Source organism: Zalophus californianus, chromosome 4 (genome assembly GCF_009762305.2).
Source record: "Zalophus californianus isolate mZalCal1 chromosome 4, mZalCal1.pri.v2, whole genome shotgun sequence".
Lineage (NCBI taxonomy): Eukaryota > Metazoa > Chordata > Mammalia > Carnivora > Otariidae > Zalophus > Zalophus californianus.
Window position 1 is genome coordinate 116,275,700 of NC_045598.1, and position 20,128 is coordinate 116,295,827.

A 20,128-nucleotide genomic window follows, 5' to 3' on the forward strand; every position below is an offset into this window, starting at 1 on the left:
TCCTGGTCAATAGCATTAGCATGGTTGTTTCTAGCTTCTAGCTTCTATTTACTGTGAAGTGAGATCAGGGACTTTCCCAGCTCCAAGCTACTACCTCAGTGGCAGAGACTCAGGGCTGGGTATGATCCCCCCCGCCCCCCCGCCAGGAGTCTAAGGCCTTATAGACCCAGACCAGCAGCATGGGCATCACCTGGAAGCTGGTTAGACATACAGACTCTTAGGCCCCACCCCAGATCTACTGAATCAGAGTCTGTATTTTAAGAAGATTCCCAGGTAACCTGTGTATACACTAATGTTTGAGAAGCACGGTCTAGGGTTTTAAGGAGCAATGGGCCTCTTGGTAGTCTGAAAACCTTAAATCAGGACAAGGCAGCTCATCCCTATAAGCTTTCACTTTTGTGGGCATTGACTCCCTTGGTCTTCTTCACTGATATCATCTGCAACTTTTGCATTAGTCTTTTATTCTTTTTCCCTGCCTTCCAATCCCAAAGTGAACACATAACTTTTTTTTTTTTTAAGGACAGTGTGGCATTTCTGATCAAACAGGCTTGGGTCTGAATTTTACTTTTGGACCTGTGTATCCTGCTATGTATCCTTAGATAAATTACTTAGCCTCTTTGAGTCTTTAAAGAGCTTTACTCTTCACAGGGCTATGTACAGATTGGAAGAGACCATATATGCCAAGCACTTGCTCCCTGGCTGCCACATAGCTGAGCTCGTTGCCTGGTAGTTACATTCTCCAGAAATAACAGGGGGGCAGTCATGAGGTCATGTACGTTATAACCTGACTGTTCAGTTAGCCCTTTATTTTTTCATTTAGAATGTGTGTAAAGAGAAAGTTTACACTTCTGAAAAATCTCCAACGGCTGGTTTAACTTTAAGAGAGAAACTAGGCCCACACTGCAAGATAACTTCTTAACTTCCTCTGCTGAGAAGAGCTAGCTTTTGCGTTCTGCCACCAAGATCAGCTCTGGGAATAAGAAAGCGGGGGGAAGTGTTGTGGGGGATTAACAGCCTCTTTTCCTCCCTCCCAGTCAATGCCAGCATAGTCTTTCTTGGCCTGGTGATATAATAGCCCTATCAGCTAGTTGGTCTAGCTGCTACAGTTTATGGGGGAAAGTAGTAATGGTGATGGACCCTTAAAAAAGAGAATTTCTGGGGCACCTGGGTGGCTCAGTTGGTTGAGGGTCTGACTCTTGATTTCAGCTCAGGTCATGATGTCAGGGTCATGGAATCGAGCTCTGTGTTGGGCCCTGCGCTTAGTGCAGAGTCTGCTTGTCCCTCTTCCTCTGCTCCTCCCGCTGCTCTCTCTCTCTCTCTTGCTTTAAAATAAATAAAATCTTAAAAAAAAGAGAATTTCTAAGTGTGGGAAATGGGCATGCAAGAAGAATTCTGATAGCTTCTGGGTCACTTGACTGTCCTAGCTCTTTTGGGGTCGAGTTTATAGGTAGGCAATGATATAAGTCAAATATAATATGCAAGTGCCTATCTATATTCATATCTCTAGTCTGTGGAGATAGATGAGTACCTGTAGTAGAAATAATGATAAGGATGTTACTTAAGCTATTAAATAACCAGGTGGTATACTGCCTTTTTTAATTCTCACACTTCTCTTATTATACTGAAAATGTCTGCTTATAAATCTGTCTCCCTTACCAAATTATAAATTTCTCTATGATAGGACTATGCCATAATTTTTATCTTTGTATGCCTTGTAGCCTTGCATAATGCTTACATTATTGAGCTAAATAAACATTTATTTAGTTAAACTGAAAATTGTATGCAATAGACATTATGTCCATCCAACAGATAAAGAAATTGAGATCCAGAGTTGTACAATACCATATTTTATTCAGGTTGCAATAGCCAGGATACCAATTGAACTCAAAATGATTCCCAAGCCAGTTCTCTATAATGCTACCTGGATTAACAAATACTCTTGGGACATTTCAAAAACTAACCAAGTATACATACTCTGCGGGCAGGTTTGTTTCTTGTCCTTGACATCTATGTGGTAGTTTATAATCAAACAAGAGAGGATTTTCAGAGTAGAAGCAAGTTCTAGACTCACTGGCGCTTTTCCTTAAGCTTGTAGAAATAGCTATATTTAGCTTTGATGAAAATTGCTTTTTTTTTCTTTTTAAAATAAGAGCCCATCTTTGGGTGCAGCTCAGAAGATGTTGGCTTCCAGTGAGAAATGTGTGGTAGTCAGAGAGCTGAGCATATGTATGTTCTTTATCTTATTCTTTCATCTGACTCCTTCTGCATATTTTTAGTCAAGTCTCGTGATTTTTCTGTTTCATATTCTGTCTGTGGAGTCCACTAGTGGATGTTGAGAAGACTTCATTGCTAGACTCTGAGAGGTTCCCTGAGAGCTTTCCAGTTATTAGCAATAAAAAAAAATGCATTTAGTAAGAAGAAGAAAATGAATTTTTTTAATGTGCTTAATTTTAAACTGCTAATTGTTTCTTCTTTGCATGTCATTCAGGTTGAAATATGAAACATTGGAAAAATATATAAGATCAGGCTAGGACATGATGGGACTAGCAAGCAGCCTGAGTGGCGCTTACAGAGGGTAATGGTTTTTATTTTGTGTTTAGTATTTATTATGAAAAGAAGGAAGGAGGCTTTTTAAAGCAATGAGAAAGAACATATTTTCCTAATTGTTGTAAATTAATGTGAACACAATTTTTGGGTTATAACATTCTAAACAAAAATAGCGTTCATCTTTGTGAGATTCTTAAAAATAGCATTTTTATAGTTATATTTACAAAGGTAATCTGAAGAATACAGTCAGGTATAAGAAAAAAATGAGTTGTTACTCATTGATCATTCAATGACCACTGGGGTTGTTCACTTTCTTCCAGTTTTTTCTATGAATCATTCTCTTGAACTCATTTTCTTTCTCTCTACATACACATACACACATGTGTTTATATATAAATGTATATATTACATATTTATACATAGAAATACATATAAAGATATGAATATATTATATGCACATTTACACATGCACATATATACACACACATTAATATATATTTCACCCCTTTAATGAAATTGAATCATGGCTATGTATGTACTTTGGGATCCTGCCTTTTCTTTATTTTTTATTTCATCATGGCAATAACAATAGCAGTAATAATATGTTTGCTAAGTTCTTACCCATATGCTAACTGCCTTACAAATACAACCATATTTTTGTTACTTAAGCAACTCTTTGATTTAGGTACCATGAGTACCCATTTGTATAGATGAGAAAACGAGGGCTCAATAAACTTAATTGACTTGGCTAAGATCACTTAATAAAGGTCTTATTGTGTGTTAGACTCCAAGGACTGAGATTTTTTTAAATTAAAATTCTATTTGCATATAGTTGATACATAATATTACTGAGATCTTAAGCACTATCACTGGGCCTTAAGTTTGTTTTCAAAAATAGATGGCAATTAAATTTTTTTCCATTTTTTAAAATTTTATTATGTTATGTTAATCACCATACATTACATCATTAGTTTTTGTTGTAGTGTTCCATGATTCATTGTTTGTGTATAACACCCAGTGCTCCATTCAGTACGTGCCCTCTTTAATACCCATCACCAGGCTAACTCATCCCCCTGCCCCCTCCCCTCTAGAACCCTCAGTTTGTTTCTCAGAGTCCATAGTCTCTCATGGTTCGTCTCCCCCTCCAATAGCCCCCCCTTCATTTCTCTCTTCCTACTATCTTCTTTTTTTTTTAACATATAATGTATTATTTGTTTCAGAGGTACAGGTCTGTGATTCAACAGTCTTACACAATTCACAGCACTCACCATAGCAATGGTGCCCTCCCCAATGTCTATCACCCAGCCACCCCATCCCTCCCACCCCCCACCATTCCAGCAACCCTCAGTTTGTTTCCTGAGATCAAGAAGTCTTCATATCAGTGAGATCATGTGATACATGCCTTTCTCTGACTGACTTATTTTTAAAAGCCATGAGATTTCTGTATGGAAGCATTATTGTGGAGTCAGATGCTATGGTTTGATTTCTAGAACATCTCTGCTTTCTAGCTTTAAATACCATGTCTGTCACTGGCTGATTCCTTTATAGTACATGTTATGTTATTTTAACATGTTTGATGTTTAAAATTTTTAATAAGTTTGATAGAATCTAGCAAATTTATCATTTTTGCATTTAAAAGCTTTCTTAATTCTTATCTGTGATTTTTATTGTTGTATCCTTGATTGTATAATGAACGTAAATGAGAAAATATTAAATTTGCTGAAATGTATATTGCAGCATTTCTTAGCACATAACTAATACAATGAAAACTACCGTTCTAATACAAGAACAGATAAGTGTGTTTCAGTCAGTTAGACAAGAGGTATTTTCTGAGCACCTAATAAATGCCCTTCATTGTGCCAAATGCTGTAGAGAATGGGAAGAAACCGTATGTTGACTTTAAAGTTTCTCTATTAAGAAGCATTCAGAGGAGAGACAGAAAGTGACCCTTTAGGAGGATGCAACACCCATGGAACTTGCAAAGTTTGGCAAAATTATAAATTCTGTACTTGTGAGTTATTGGAAAAGACGAGTCAGACGTTTTAGGAAAGAGCTCCCCAGTAAGGCTCCCCTTATTGGCCTATGGTTACTAGCACAGCTTGTGCTTTCTCTGGGGCCTTTAAGTGAGAAGAGTATTCAGAGGAGTAGCAATATCACTATGTGGTGACCCTCCAAGGGGCATGGAAAACAGCCCCAAGAAGAGCACTCTGAGGTGGGAGTGCTCAGTTCTTGGAACCAAAGGATGCATCATCCATCTTTGAGTTGGAGGCATAGGTTTCTGTGAAGAACAGATTAGTCAAATCAACAAATGAATTGAGTAACTAGAACTATGATTAAATCACCAAAGTGATGGGGAAAAAGGGACTTTTCCTATGGCTCAATTTTTTAAATTTTTTCATTTTAAATTAATTTCAAATTTGTAAAAGTATTATGAGACTGGAATAAAATTTTTTTTACCCAGAACCCAGTTAACATTGTACCCCATTTGCTTTATCATTCTCTATTAAAATAGCTATGTGTGTGTGTGTATACCTGTGCATATTTCTCAATCATTTGAGTGATAGTTACAGATACACTGCCCATTGCCCATTAAGTTTTTCAATGTTTATTTCCCCAAAACAAGGATTCAATCCAGGATCCAGGATAGTGAGTTATGTTTAATTGTCAGGTTTCCTTAATCTCCTTCAATGTGGAAAGATTCTGTCTTTCCTTGTCTGTCATAACCTTGATATATTTGAAGAGTACAGGCCTATTACTTTGTAAAATGCTTTCAATTTATGTTTGTCATGATTAGATTCAAATTATTCATTTTTGGCAGAAATTCCACAGAAGGGTTGGTGTGTTCCATTCAGTGCCTCATATCTAGAGGTACACAGTATCTCTTCTTTCCATGCCTGGTAATGCTCACTTGGAGCCGTTGATTAGAGTGGTGTCTAGCTAGCACAATTCTTCAATGTAAAATCCTATGTATTTTATACTTATTAATTAATGATCAATAGTATTCTGGGGGGAGATACATTGTTCTCATAAAATTTTCATCTGCTAATTTTAGCATCTATTGATGATCCTTGCCAGAATCAATTATTGCTAGAATGCTTGCCAAATGGGGATTTTTCTGATTGTATCATTACTTCTCTATTTATTATTTGGCATTCTATTACAAGGTAGAACTTTCTTTTCTCCCTCACCTAAAATTTTTATTCAATTTGTACCAGCATGAACTTAATGGATTCTTATTTTGTTTGATGGGTTTAATCTGTTTTTATCATCCTTTATTTGGATGCTAAAATCACTCTACATTTGTCTAGTGGGAGACCATTCAAGCTTCTATTTTCTATTTCCTTTCCTGTCACCATCCATACTTTGAGCACTTCTTTACTTTTCTGGCACAAAAAGATATTTCGGGCTCATCTAATACTTTCTTCTCTCTAGCTCTGGTTTCTTTTAGTGGATAATGACATTTAGGAACTAGTATTTGTACGAGACAACAGAGAAGTTACTTTCCTCTTTAATGCCCACCTACCTCAGCCCAGGGGCCACTTCTGGTGTGAGAGCCTGACCATGTTCCTGCCTTCACAAGATACTCCCAGGAAATAGTTCTGTGGTGAAATGAGTTTGTAAGACACTGACTTTTTCATTCCTCTCTTGGAGATTTGCGATGCATATAACTGTATTGAAGGCTCTGAAATGCCCTGTGGTAAAGAAAACTGTTTAACAGCATTTCCAAACTAAAATCACCATGGGACCCATAATTTCAGGTAAAATCTATTAACATTCCTTGAAATGAATATTGTGCATTACTATAGAGATTTGAGGCATTTTGGGGACAATTGAGGAAAAAGCTATGACCAGGAGGCAGCAATAGTAGGACACACAAATTTCATTGTGCGAGCCCTTGACAGGTTTGCATGCAGGAAAAGACCCTCATAGCAGGAGTCTGTGCAGAGCCTAGGGTGTGGGGTTGCTACTCAGTAGGGAAGGAGGGTAAAGGAACTCCCAGGGAGAGCAAGATCTGAGGAGAGGGGGCTTATATGTCTAGGTTTCTCAGCAGCAGAGTGGGGGGTCTCTGTCACAGAGCTCCAAAGGACAGCAGCAGCAGCTTGGGGCCTCATCACCACAAGGCCCTATATTAGCAATAGGTAACAGCTTTTGGGTGAGGTTTTTGTGGGGTATGCAAAGCAGGCAGGCTCTAAATGGCTAAAGACTTGCTTGTTCAGGCTATCTTGTGTGTGTGTGTGTGTGTGTGTGTGTGTGTGTGTGTGTGTGTTTGTGTGTGTGTGGTAAAATTGAATTGTTTGGGCTATTTTTAAACTTAGAAAATTCGAGTTTGCCACCTACTGGTGGCTTTTGAGCTAATAAGTCTTAGCCCGCGGTGAAGAAGTGAACAATCTAGGGATCAATATACAGAGGGCATCTTTGACTGAGAGATATAACAATTGCACACTGAGATGTATGACTTATGTTTGTATGAATCTAATCATAGTTAATAATAAATAGGGGTTTATAATTTATATGATATAGAAGATGACTAGCCAATGTGCTAATCCACTCTTTTGAAATCTCCAAGCTACAGAGAGTTCTGGGGGAGGTGATCAATGTGAAATCCCAAGGAACTGCTTTCAACCTAGAAGCAGCTAGGTGAATTATTGGATTATGATGGCATATCTAAGAGAAAATGGTGAACTCACTATAGGTCTGGCCTTAGCCATTGCCATGATACAATCTAGAATAAACCATAGGTTCTGCTTTCAATCTGGGTGGAGAAGCAAGATCAAGTAGCAACCATACATTAATTAGAGGGCAGTTAAAGGTCCAACAGTGTACAGGACCTAACAGTCATAGATTTCCAGTAAGAAAGATATGTGCCCTAGAGGAACCAGGAAGGTTTTATGAACAAGAGGCCCTTGAAGAGTGGAGAGGTATGAGTAAGGGCAGAGCAGGGAGAGATGGTTAGTGGAAAGGTATTTGGAGATTGCCTATTTCAGGTATCAGTGCTGCACGTGGATGATCATGAAATATTGCATAACTACATATATACGTCAAATGACTTTTCCCCAATGAGAGGGAAAGTGTCTATTTGCAAAGCTGAAGTATTTTGTGTTTGAATGGTCTTTCAATAGCTTGGATTTTGTCAGACACAAGTTGCTTGACCTAGTTTAGGTAGAGTCAGTTGATAAATGCATTGACCTACAGATCTTTCATTGTCATGTCTTGCATTCCTACTCATGCATGTACAAAGAATTCTGTGTGCATGACTACCATCTTCTGTCTGATAATTAAGCCTTAGGCAATATCTGTTTTCTCAGTATTTCACAATTGCAATGGAAGTTTATCCCTATGCAACATAAAGTTCTATTCAACTGCATGCATTGCCCAGTGAAACAATTTAGTAATCTTTATATCTTCTATATATTCCTCTTAATCAATATTTCCCTTTTCTTAAAGGACTTTTCCTTACCAGTACTAGTATAGTCCTAGTTAAATTAACTCTATATTTTAGGACAGATCAGGACCAAAGTAATTTTCCTTTTATATTTCAATGTGTCTGAGTGGGAGGAAAAGAGTGACAGGTCTGTCTTTTTTGGACTTTGATGTTAAAATAAATAATAACAGAGATGCCTAAAGGCATATACAATTGTATTTATATTCAAAGTACTTCATGAAGTGCTGTTAGAACACCCACTACGTGCAAGGGGCTCTGCTAGAAGTTTGAGTAAGTCCACCTTCAAAGAAATGGAACAAATAATCCTAAAAATTGTATGGAACTAGAAGAGACCCCGAATAGCCAGAGGAATATTGAAAAAGAAAAGCAAAGCTGGCAGCATCACAATTCCAGACTTCCAGCTCTATTACAAAGCTGTTATCATCAAGACAGTACGGTACTGGCACAAAAACAGACACATAGGTCAATGGAACAGAATAGAGAGCCCAGAAATGGACCCTCAGCTCTAGGGTCAACTCATCTTTGACAAAGCAGGAAAGAATGTCCAATGGAAAAAAGACAGTCTCTTCAACAAATGGTGTTGGGAAAATTGGACAGCCACATGCAGAAGAATGAAACTGGACCCTTTCCTTACACCACACACAAAAATAGACTCCAAATGGTTGAAAGACCTAAATGTGAGACAGGATTCCATCAAAATCCTAAAGGAGAACACAGGCAGCAACCTCTTCCACCTCAGCCACAGCAACTTCCTAGAAACATCGCCAAAGGCAAGGGAAGCCAGGGCAAAAATGAACTATTGGGATTTCGTCAAGATAAAAAGCTTTTGCACAGCAAAAGAAACAGTCCACAAAACCAAAAGACAACCGACAGAATGGGAGAAAATATTTGCAAATGACCTATCAGATAAAGGGCTAGTATCCAAAATCTATAAAGAACTTATCAAACTCAACACCCAAAGAACAAATAATCCAATCAAGAAATGGGCAGAAGACATGAACAGACATTTTTCCAAAGAAGACATCCAAATGGCCAACAGACACATGAAAAAGTGCTCAACATCGCTCGGCATCAGGGAAATCCAAATCAAAACCTCAATGAGATACCACCTCATACCCATCAGAATGGCTAAAATGAACAAGTCAGGAAACGACAGATGTTGGCGGGGATGTGGAGAAAGGGGAACCCTCCTACACTGTTGGTGGGAATGCAAACTGGTGCAACCACTCTGGAAAACGGTATGGAGGTTCCTCAAACAGTTGAAAATAGAGCTACCATACGACCCAGCAATTGCACTACTGGGTATTTACCCCAAAGATACAAATGTAGGAATCCGAAGAGGTACGTGCACCCCAATGTTTATAGCAGCAATGTCCACAATAGCCAAACTGTGGAAAGAGCCAAGATGTCCATCAACAGATGAGTGGATAAAGATGTGGTATATATACACAATGGAATATTATGCAGCCATCAAAAGGAATGAGATCTTGCCATTTGCAACGACGTGGATGGAACTGGAGGATGTTATGCTGAGTGAAATAAGTCAATCAGAGAAAGACATGTATCATATGACCTTGCTGAGATGAGGAATTTTTAACCTCAGGAAACAAACTGAGGGTTGCTGGAGTGGTGGGGGGTGGGAGGGATGGGGTGGCTGGGTGACAGACATTGGGGAAGGTATGTGCTATGGTGAGCGCTGTGAATTGTGCAAGACTGTTGAATCACAGATCAGTACTTCTGAAACAAATAATGCAATATATGTTAAGAGGAAAAGAAGAAGAAGATAGCAGGAGGGGAAGAATGAAGGGGAGTAAGTCGGAGGGGGAGACGAACCATGAGAGATGATGGACTCTGAAAAACAAACAGGTTTCTAGAGGGGAGGGGGCTGGGGGGATCGGTTAGCCTGGTGATGGGTATTAAAGAGGGCACGTTCTGCGTGGAGCACTGGGTGTTATGCACAAACAATGAATCATGGAACACATCAAAAACTAATGATGTATGGTGATTAACATAACAATAAAAAATTTAAAAAAAAGTTTGAGTAAGTCCACCTGACTAAGATGTAATACTGGTCTTTAAAAAGTTTATTCCATAATTAACCCAACTATAAACCAGATTGTGGTTTTGTTCTTTTTAGAGTTTTAATTTTAATTAAATATCTCAAATCACTCATGTCTAACTGAGTGAAATGCTTCTCTCACTGCATTTGTCTTCCAAAGGATTTATTGAAGGAGCTAAATTGATTTCTCCCACCTCTCAGGTTCTGAGCAGAAAGGTTGGGTAACCTGACTGAGGTGTTATAACCTCAGTATTGAACTCTGATGTGTTAATTGAGACATTGTAAATACCACTGTATGTCTGTGTTAGTCAGCTATTTTTAGGACATGTATTTAACTACTTAGTCGAAATTTCTTAAAGTAATCCAGGAATTTTAGGTTTCTAAGAAACCAAGAGTGAGTTTTATGTTAATGTTTTCTTGTGAAACAACTAATATTTGCTGCTGTAAATCAGCAGGGGGAGCTCAGCAAATGAACCTTAGTTTCTGTTGAGGCCATTACTAAAATTTTTTTTAAAATATATGATTTTTTAATTATTGTTTAAATACATAAAAAATAAACATTGGGGAGGGTATGTGCTATGGTGAGCACTGTGAATTGTGTAAAATTGTTTTTATTCATTTAGGAAATTAAGACAAATGCTGAAGATTTTATATGATAAAGATACTGTCATTCCTTAAGCACTTTATTTGTTTGTTTTAAAAGGAATGACAGTATGTTCCATTGAAATAATATTTTGTGGAACTCACCCTTTTTCTTTTCCCACATTTATCCTAAAATAAGGTTTGGTTTTGAGGTTTAATATCAGTGCATTTTTTCCCCTCAGCTATACTGACATTTTTATAGTACTCACATTTGGCAGCTCTGTATCAGAGTTAAGGCAAAAGTTGAGGCTTTGGGTCTTAGTATAGGTAGAAGTATAGTAGATGATGCTCTAATCTGAAAGCCAAAAAGAAATACTGTTTTCAAAAAAAAATTAGTTCTATCATAATCAAAGGCTATCTTCTGTGGACTGAGAAATCTGAAAGTCTGCCATTATTGGGGTGTATGCCATGAAGATTTTACCCCATTGATAAGGATGCACTGTTTATAGCCAATAGTTTCTGGTGATGAACAATGAGAGAACTTATGGGATACTATTGTTTGGGGAAGCCAGTGCTTTTAGCAAGTGTTCATTGAAATTATTCCTGGTGTCCCAAGTTAAAATGGGTGAAAATATGCTTTTTGGCTTAACATTTAGATTTTTAGCAGGGACTGGCTGCCCCATTTCATGATGCTGTAGCAGTTTGGGGCTGTTAGTCTGTGGTACATTTTTATACCATTCAGGGTATGAAAGTATTTTTTTCCCCTTGATCGTACCTTAGGTACCTTTTTGGAGGTCTGACTTGCTATCTCAGGCATATTAGTACACATTAACCAGTTGTGCTATTTAGCTTCCAAAATACTGGTGTAAAATATTAAACCAAGTCACTAAATTGATTCCAGATAACAGATAGCTTAACCCCCAAATAGGATGGCTATAACTGAACATAATCATATAGTAATTAACTTTGAATATTGAAAAAAATAAAAATAATTTATTTTAGGAAATACTATCATGTAAAAATAATTATTTTTGAATCTTGGGGTTTCTATTTTTATTCCCTGGAATCGACTTTGACTATTTAAAATTGAAGTAAGAAATCTTAGATGTGGAGTCCAAAGACTTGAAAGATGTTTAATTTCTAAAAAGTCTTTTGTTTGCTTTTTCTTTGAGTTTTCCCTGTTGTAATATAGGGCTCAGAAATACTTACCCTGACTATCTCACAGGCTATGAATATCAAGTGAAAAAAATGAGGCAAAGCTTAATCAGAGCTTTTCATTCCACACCCAGCTTGCTTCTCCCTCAGCCTTACTCATCTGAGTAGATGGTGTCACCATCCGCCTAGTTATCCAAACCAGAACTCTACACATTTTTCTGGATTGTTTTATTTCTTTAGCTTCCAGAATCCAATCCCTGAAAAATCCCCTATTGCCTCTGTTGCTAAAACATGTCTTAAGTTTGTCTATTTTTCTACATCTTATTATTATCACTTTATTTTTTAAAGATTTTTATTTATTTATTTATTTGTCAGAGAGAGAGAGCACAAGCTGGGGGGTGGCAGGTAGAACAGGCAGAGGGAGAAGCAGGCTCCCTGCTGAGCAAGGAGCCCGATGCGGGACTCGATCTCAGAACCCTAGGATCATGACCTGAGCCTACGGCACACACTTAACCGACTGAGCCACCCAGTCATCCTTAATATTGTCACTTTAGTCTGTGCTGGCATATTTTCTCTCCTTTTCACTACAGAAACCTCCTAAAATAGCTTTTCAGCTTCTTCTTTTTTCTCCCTGTTACCCCGTTTCCAAAGAGCAGGCTTTTAGAAACATCAATCAGATCCTCTGTTCCCCCTGTTTAATCTGGCTGTTGCCTCCCTCTCTGACCCCTTTTCAGACTACTCTGCTCTTGCTCATTATGTTCAAGCCATATTGCTCTTCTGCCTCAGAGTGGCCTTTGCCACAGTCCAAGGTAAGCCCCCAGTTGCCCTCAATCATATGAGCCTGACTTATTTTCTTTATGACACATCACTTATCTGATTTTTTGAATTTATTTGCTTGCCCACTAGAAACTGAGCAACATAAGAACAGGAACTTTGTGTTATTCAATGTTATAACCCCAACTACTTGAATAGTACCTACAGTGTAGTAGATGTTGGATAAATATTTGTGGAATGAATGAATTAATAAAACACATTTTGGGTTTATGTAACAAATATTTACAATGCATGCAAAATCCTTTGTAGATTTTATGTACAAAATGAACAGAAGTCATACAATTTTGCTTGGTGTTTAAGGAATGGGAAATAATCTTGTATGGCAGAGCCTTGGCCTGTGTGAGGGACAGATGAAGAAATAAAACCTGGAGAGTGTCAGAGGCTTGGCCAGTTCTCACAGAGTTAGTAGCCCAGTCAGGGCCAAAGGCCCTCCTCCTGACTCTTGGCCGACTACTTTCTCTCCAAGTGTTAGGCTACCTCTGCAGCATGTGCTACATATTTCACTTGGATAAACTGGCTCAAATAGAACAGAAACTCTCTTGACATTTCTTGATTCTTCTATGCCTTTGAACTGAAGTGGGTCATAGGTTTAGGTGTATTTGTTGTTATTTTTATACTACTACTTCTTGGTTAGTTATGGTAACTTACTTGATATGAGCTCCAGGCAGTCCTGAGATGAGTTAAACTCTGTAAAAATTGCCTTATTTTTTTAGAGTTTAAAGCATCTTGTAAATATTTCCAGTTCTTTTCCATTTTTAGTTAGTTCTTCACTTCAGGGTTCTAGAAAGAGCCAAAGAAGAGAAAGAGCAAGTCCTAAAATGCAGCAAGAAAAATGGTTGTTTTTGAGGATTTTCTAGTTCAATGAACAGCAGGAAGCACCAGCTTTCTCTTCTCACAAAATCTCCAGTCAAATGTTTCATCTCAAAAGACTCCAGCAGTTTATAGAAACATCCTAAAAGTTGTGCCAGCTTATTTGAACCAAAGATAATTCATATATTTGATAGTTCTTCAGTCAGTTGTAAATACCATAGTTGATCCTTCTTGTACAGTCCTTGTAACAAATAGGGTGTTATCACAAGGAACAGTACCAGAAATGAGGCTTAGAGTCAAGCTTAACTTTGTGTCTGATTTGCAAGAGCACTTAGAGTTCTTCTTTGAGAACACATTTAAATGTTATTCTATTTTCATATTTCCAACTCCAAAAAGGAAATACTAATGACTGACATTAGTACTTGCTCCCCTGCCCCCAGGACCAGATCTAATATAATACTATAAACACTTCAAGTGCCCAAAAAGTGTGTCAGTGACTATTTGCTTTATTTTTTTAAGAAGCATTGTCTAAATTGAATATGTAATAAGAGCAGTAGTATTACACATTTTTTGTTTTTTTAATGGGCATTTTATTTTATTTTTTTTTAATTTTATTATGTTATGTTAATCACCGTACATTACATCATTAGTTTTGGACATTTTTTGTTTTATGACAGGTTTATGACACTTCAGAGTAGGATTTCTAAAAACATTTTTCTTAACTTCTGTCATCCTAAAACATCTTTATTTTGTTTCTAGGGTCTAGCAGACAACTAGCCACAAGTTTAGTTCTCAGAAAGGGTTGACACTGGTTGTATGTCATTTCTCCTTTAAGAAAAGATAAGATTAAATTTAGGGTTACATAATATATGTGAAGAGTATTTCATAAAACAAAGTAAAGTATAAATATAGATGGTGGTAATTTTTGTTGGTTATGAATTGCATTTAATTTCAATCCTGACAGGCAAGAAAGAATGATATGGAGCTTGGGACAGGGGGTGGCTGCTCTCTCTGCCCTCCAGATGCAGTGTGTTCCAGCCAGAGTGGTGGCCCTACCTCCACCCCACCTGGACCCGACTCTTACTCCACTGGGTGTCCTGGTTGGCACTACAGATAGGCACGAAGGACAAGTAGGGCAAAGGCTACCAGGCCATCTCTGAAGGGCTTCCACTTTAGTGGAAGAGGTAAATCCGTGGAGAGGTTAGGGCAGGTCCTGCTGTTTTAGGGAAATGGGCATCCTTTTTCTTTTGTGCTCCTGCCTGGTGTTACAGAGGACCAGAATGGGAACCACCTCAGAGAAAGCATGCAAGGATTATATGAGTAGGAATCCAGGAGACTAGAAGTACTGGGGAGCTTTACTGGAGGGATAGGATGAGTGAAAGAGGGGCTGAGAGGATAGCTTTGGAATTCTCTCCAAGTTAGGGATTGTATTTCTGTGTATGGACCTCTTGACTGATGAGCTAGAAAATTCAGGGAGGGCCCGGAAGAGAAGAAGAATGAAAAGCTACTTCAGATTGGCTTAGGGGAGGCGAGGTAACGGAGGCCTTTGTCTGTCTTCCCAAATAATCCTGGTCAGCTCATCCAAGTAGAGCAGGAGTCAGGAATTTAGAATAGAAACTTCTTTCTGATAATAAAGAACTGAGCATTTGGCTGAAGTTTTCCTTATGCAGTCTCTAAGAGGATGTTAGAGAAGAGGAACCACAAATAAGCCCAAATAACAGTTAAGAATTTTGATCTCTAATATCTGTGATTAATTGTGATCCTCCTCCTCTTAGCACCACCTGCACCACTAAACGTTTATTGAGCACTCAGTGTATAGATAATCACTTTTAATGTTCATACCATAACAAGGTAGATAGGATTATTATCCTAATTGAGGATGTTGAGTTTTTTGAATTGACAATAAGCAATTCCCTATATCACAGAGCTAGCACATGGATTCAGAAACAAGTGGTCTGACTCTTAGGCACACGTACCACTTTCTTACTGCCAATTGGGCAAATCAGATGTTCCAAATGAATATGTTTTTCAATATTCCTAGATATAGTAACCCACACTTGAGAAAGCTCTGCTTTGGAAAATAACTTTCTATTTCTATTTTCTACAAGGTAATTTTATCTCACTTTATTACATAAAGCACTCTGGCTCTAAAACATTCATTCTTCAACCTGGCAAGACAGAAGTATGCCAGTTTTGCAAATGAGAACCTGAAGACCACAGGTCATGTAGAACTTCTACCCATGGCCGTAAACCTGGGAAGTAGCATGGCCAGGACATAAATGGAGGTCTTGTGATCCCATCTCAGGTTTGTCCCACTTGACATATGTCCTTCACCATGTCCTGCCATTAGCTGCTGTATGACTGAGCTTATGCATTATGATCATCCAGGAATTTTGATGTTTATACTTTCATAATTAAGGTTTATTACTCATTTTAATACTTTAATAATTTAAAAACTATTTTATTACCTTAATAATAGAAAAAATTATGGCAATATAAACAGAAATAAACACAACTGGAAATAACATCTATGACGTATGTCTCTCTCTTTATTTACCTAAATCATTCTGTTTAATTATTGAATTATCTATTATCAAATTTTTATCTTTCTATCCCAGGATTTTTTGACCTTAGCACTTTGACACTTGGGGCCGGATAATTCTTTGTCATGGGGTCTGTCCTGTGCATTGTAGAATGTTTAACAACATCCGTGGCCTCTACACACTAGTTACCAGTAGCACCTTCCCAACCCCCAATTGTGACAACCAAAAATGTCTCCAGATGCTACCACATGTCCCTGGGAGGGCAAAATCTCACCCAGTCAAGAACCACTGCTATCACTCTGTACTGCTTAACAAAACAAATTAACGTAGATTTGTTGTTTTTTATGTTGTGGCATCATTACTTTGAAGGTAAATGAAGCTCGTTAGTTTTTTCAGTGGAGTTAGTGGGATTGTGCTCAATTAAGTAAAATGGTTAAGACTCTCTCAACAGTGGGTACTTCTAAGGATGAGGGATGGTGGTGGTGCCTTGGAAACCAGAGGCTTCTTGCCAGTTCCACAGAGAGTTTAGCGTGGAGGAATAGCTTGTTGGAGTTTTAGATAGAATGATTTTATAGAAGCCTTATGCTTCATGGGGAAGGTTTCAAATGCGGAATCCAGAAGACTCCCATTCACCTGCTTATGACCCTTATTTATCTGAAGCATCCACTAGGTTCCATCTGAAATTATTCTTATTGTATCCTAATCTTCACATTATCCTTAACCCTCACAGAACTTAGTTTCTTTTAATAAGTGTTTATTGAAAAAAAGTGTTTATCGATATGCTGCTTTAATGTAGTCTTGTGTTATGTAAATATTTTGGTTCATACTTCACATATAATCTATATACTCTCCTAGATGTTAGAGGGATTTTTTGTTAAACTCCCAATTATAGCCAGTGCAGTGCTGTGATTATCACTGTAAGAAACGTCACTGTGAGGAGGCCAAGGGTCTGCGTGCCACTTCTTGCGGTCATCTGCACGCAAACACTTGGGGCACCCTTGGTTAGCTCTTTTTGTTTAGGAATTCTATTTGCTTGCTCTTTTGAGGAGCATGTTCATTTATGTAATTCAGGAAGTAATATCTCTTTTTGTCCCCAATGAAGAAAAAATATCATAATGGGATTTAGGAGGGGAAATAAAAAGATTAAACATCATTTCTCACTTGCTAGGACGTTAGCAACAAGATGGCTCATAATACGGATCCTCAGCTGTGGGATGTGGGCTACACTTCTTTATTTATCCACCACTCCTGTCTGTCCAATTGCCAATTACGTAAACAACCCCGCCTCTGAACTTCAGGACCACTGCGGCAACTGAAGTTTTAAAACTTCAGACGGATGGCAAAAATAATTTTATTTGAGCATTGTATCTGCTTTGGGTTAAAAAGCATATGAATCTTCATAACTAGTCTCTTTCTCTGAGTATCCTGAATTTTTCATCTTATTGCTATAAAAATAAAGCATGATATAGTTCAGAGAGAGGGACATTTCCAAATTTAGTGGAATATGTTCTATTAATCACTTTTATATTTATTGAAATATTCATATATAAATATGGCTAATGTAGGCTATGATTTATTTGTGCAGCTTATAAAAAGTTTTGCACATTTCTTAGACATAATTTCATCTAATCTTCACAACAACCATGTGAGCTATTTCATGGATGAAAAAACTGATACTTAAAATGGTTACGTAAATTTCTCATGGCCAAATGAGAAATGGTAAATGAATTGTAAAATGGTAGATCTAGATTTTGGTCTCAGTTTTTCTGTCTCCAAATCCAGTGTTCTTTTCATGGCCTCTTGCCTGGAGCAGTAAAGACAGAATCAGGCATTAGCAACAGATGTACTGATTTAGTTTTATTACTTTTGTTGACAAATACCCATTTCACTTAGTTGTTTATTTAATCATTCATTCAAAAAACAACCTGAGGATTGCCTTGTGAGAGCTTGTGGAAGAACCAAGATGAATAGGACATGGTCCCTTCCATCAAGTCAGTCATATATTAGGTGTTAAGTCATAGTCGTGAATGGGTAGATTGCCATGCATCACAATATAAGGTTACCTAACCGAGACCAGAGACTCACAGAAGCCTTCTCAGAAGAGGTTCTATCTCAGCCATGTAACACAGGATGGGCAGATTCAGCAGGTAATGAGTCAGACGAAAGCTGTTCTATGTAGAGATGAAAGTGTGCACAGAAACTCTGGGGTGAGAAGGAATGTGGCCAGTTGTGGAACCATAACAGATTAGTATGACTGGATTTGGGATTTGAGGGAGAAGTCTCCATCAAGTTCAGCAGGGCCTGATTATGAACTGCTCATTGTGCTGAGGATTTTGGATCCTATGCTATAGGTAGGACTATTGAAAAAGTCACGAGCAGTATACACAATGATCAGATTTCTATTTTAGAATGCTTTCTGTTGAAACTGCTGAAAAGCAGGGTTTGAAGGGAGCCAAAATGGCAGCCATCAGGTTATGTGAGGATAAGCAACCTGGGAAATGGTGGGGTTTGCTCCCAAGGCTAGGAGGCAGAGGAAATTCAGGAGGCCAGAGACTTATTTAGAAGATGAACTAGCATCTCAAAGGAGAGAGACAGTTCATCCACTGTGACTGGAGGAAAGGCAGGCAATTGTGAGATTCCTTCTGGAAGTCTTTTGCTGAGATGTTAAGGGGAAGATAAAGCAAAGAGAGCCTTCTTGTGAAATGGCCACCAAAAAGCAAGAGCCAGTGAGGAGTTTGTTGAGAGTTCACCAGGCTGGGAGGCAGAGGCAGCTCGCCGCTGCCTGCTGGGAAGTGAGGCACTTCGACCGTGTCAGCTGAGGGCTATTCACAGCCTACGGCTATTGAAATGCATTTAAAAGACATTAGCAATTTTCAAAAATCTGGGGTGTGCCTGCTTTGGTGACTAAAATGAACACAAAATCTCTTTTGGAACTCTTCCTATAGATTGCTTCTTTAGCAACTGCTACGGTGAAATTGAGGGCTTTGAATCAGATGGAGTCCATTTTAAATCTCCAAGACTCCATTTTCTTATCTATAAAATTATAAGAATTTTTCCAATCTAATTGGTGATGGTTAAAAGAGTTAATTAAAACAAATCACTTAGCATAATAACTGTCAAATAATAAGCAACAGCCCCTACTACTGCTACTACTACTACCAACAATAAATGTCAGAGTATGAAGTACATTTTAGCAATTTCTGGGGTGCGTTTTGAAGTTCTATGAGAATTGGAAATCACACAATTTGGTCACTGTTTCTTCTAAATCCAGGTGACCATACAACACATGAAGAGCAAGAAGCCCCTAGATTTTGCAGCAAATGCATGGTTCTCTCAAATGCAAGCTGAGGGGGATATTGTCTGTGAGCTTCCTGTAGTACAACAAGGACAAGCCATTTTTCCATGTGTATTATTAATTTTTAGTAACATATATTGTGTACACAAATTGTTTTATAGTTGCTTAAATTTACTTCTGAACTATTCAGTTACAGAATATTTTTTCTACTTTTTTATTATTTATTCATTTTTTAAAGATTTTATTTATTTATTAGAGAGAAAGAGCACGCACATGCATGAGCAGGGAGGGGGAGGGGCAGAGGGAGAAGCAGATTCCCCACTGAGCAGAGAGCTGGACTTGGGGCTCGATCTCTCATCTCAGGACCCTGGGATCATGACCTGAGCCAAGGCAGATTCTTAACTGACTGAGCCGCCCAGGTGCCCCTATTTTACCCTATTTAAACAAGAGGGTTGTTTACCCATTGAGAAGTGACTTTTTCTGTTTCACAGCATAGTTCACTGGTGGAGCTGGGATTAAGTGTAATCTCAAAGAGGTTCGTATGGTTCAGCTACGGTTCAGCTATAGTCTCGGGGCTGAGGCTATGAGAAAGATATAATGTCAGGTCTGGCCCTCATATGGCTCTGCCTGGGGCCATTTGGCCACCTCATGCCACCACCTCATTTTGGAGGTATTTTCTCATTAACACTTACATCAGTTTAAACTTTAAGCATTTTATGTACAATAACATTGCCACCCTTGCCACTAAAATACTAAGCATGAAATGTTCTCTTATGTCATAAATAGAACAGGCTTTTTTTTTTTTAAGATTTATTTGAGATACCACCTTACACCAGTTAGAATGGCAAAAATGGACAAGG

General features: G+C 38.1%; 1 protein-coding gene across 1 annotated transcript in view; it reads left to right on the plus strand.

Moving 5' to 3' along the window:
* Nucleotides 1-20,128, plus strand: part of RP1 (RP1 axonemal microtubule associated) — a 364,241-nt gene that overhangs the window by 218,782 nt on the left and 125,331 nt on the right. The window contains 2 exon segments of the mRNA XM_035726960.1: nucleotides 2,489-2,575; nucleotides 19,245-19,377. Of these exon segments, the coding sequence (XP_035582853.1) occupies nucleotides 2,489-2,575; nucleotides 19,245-19,377 (220 nt within the window).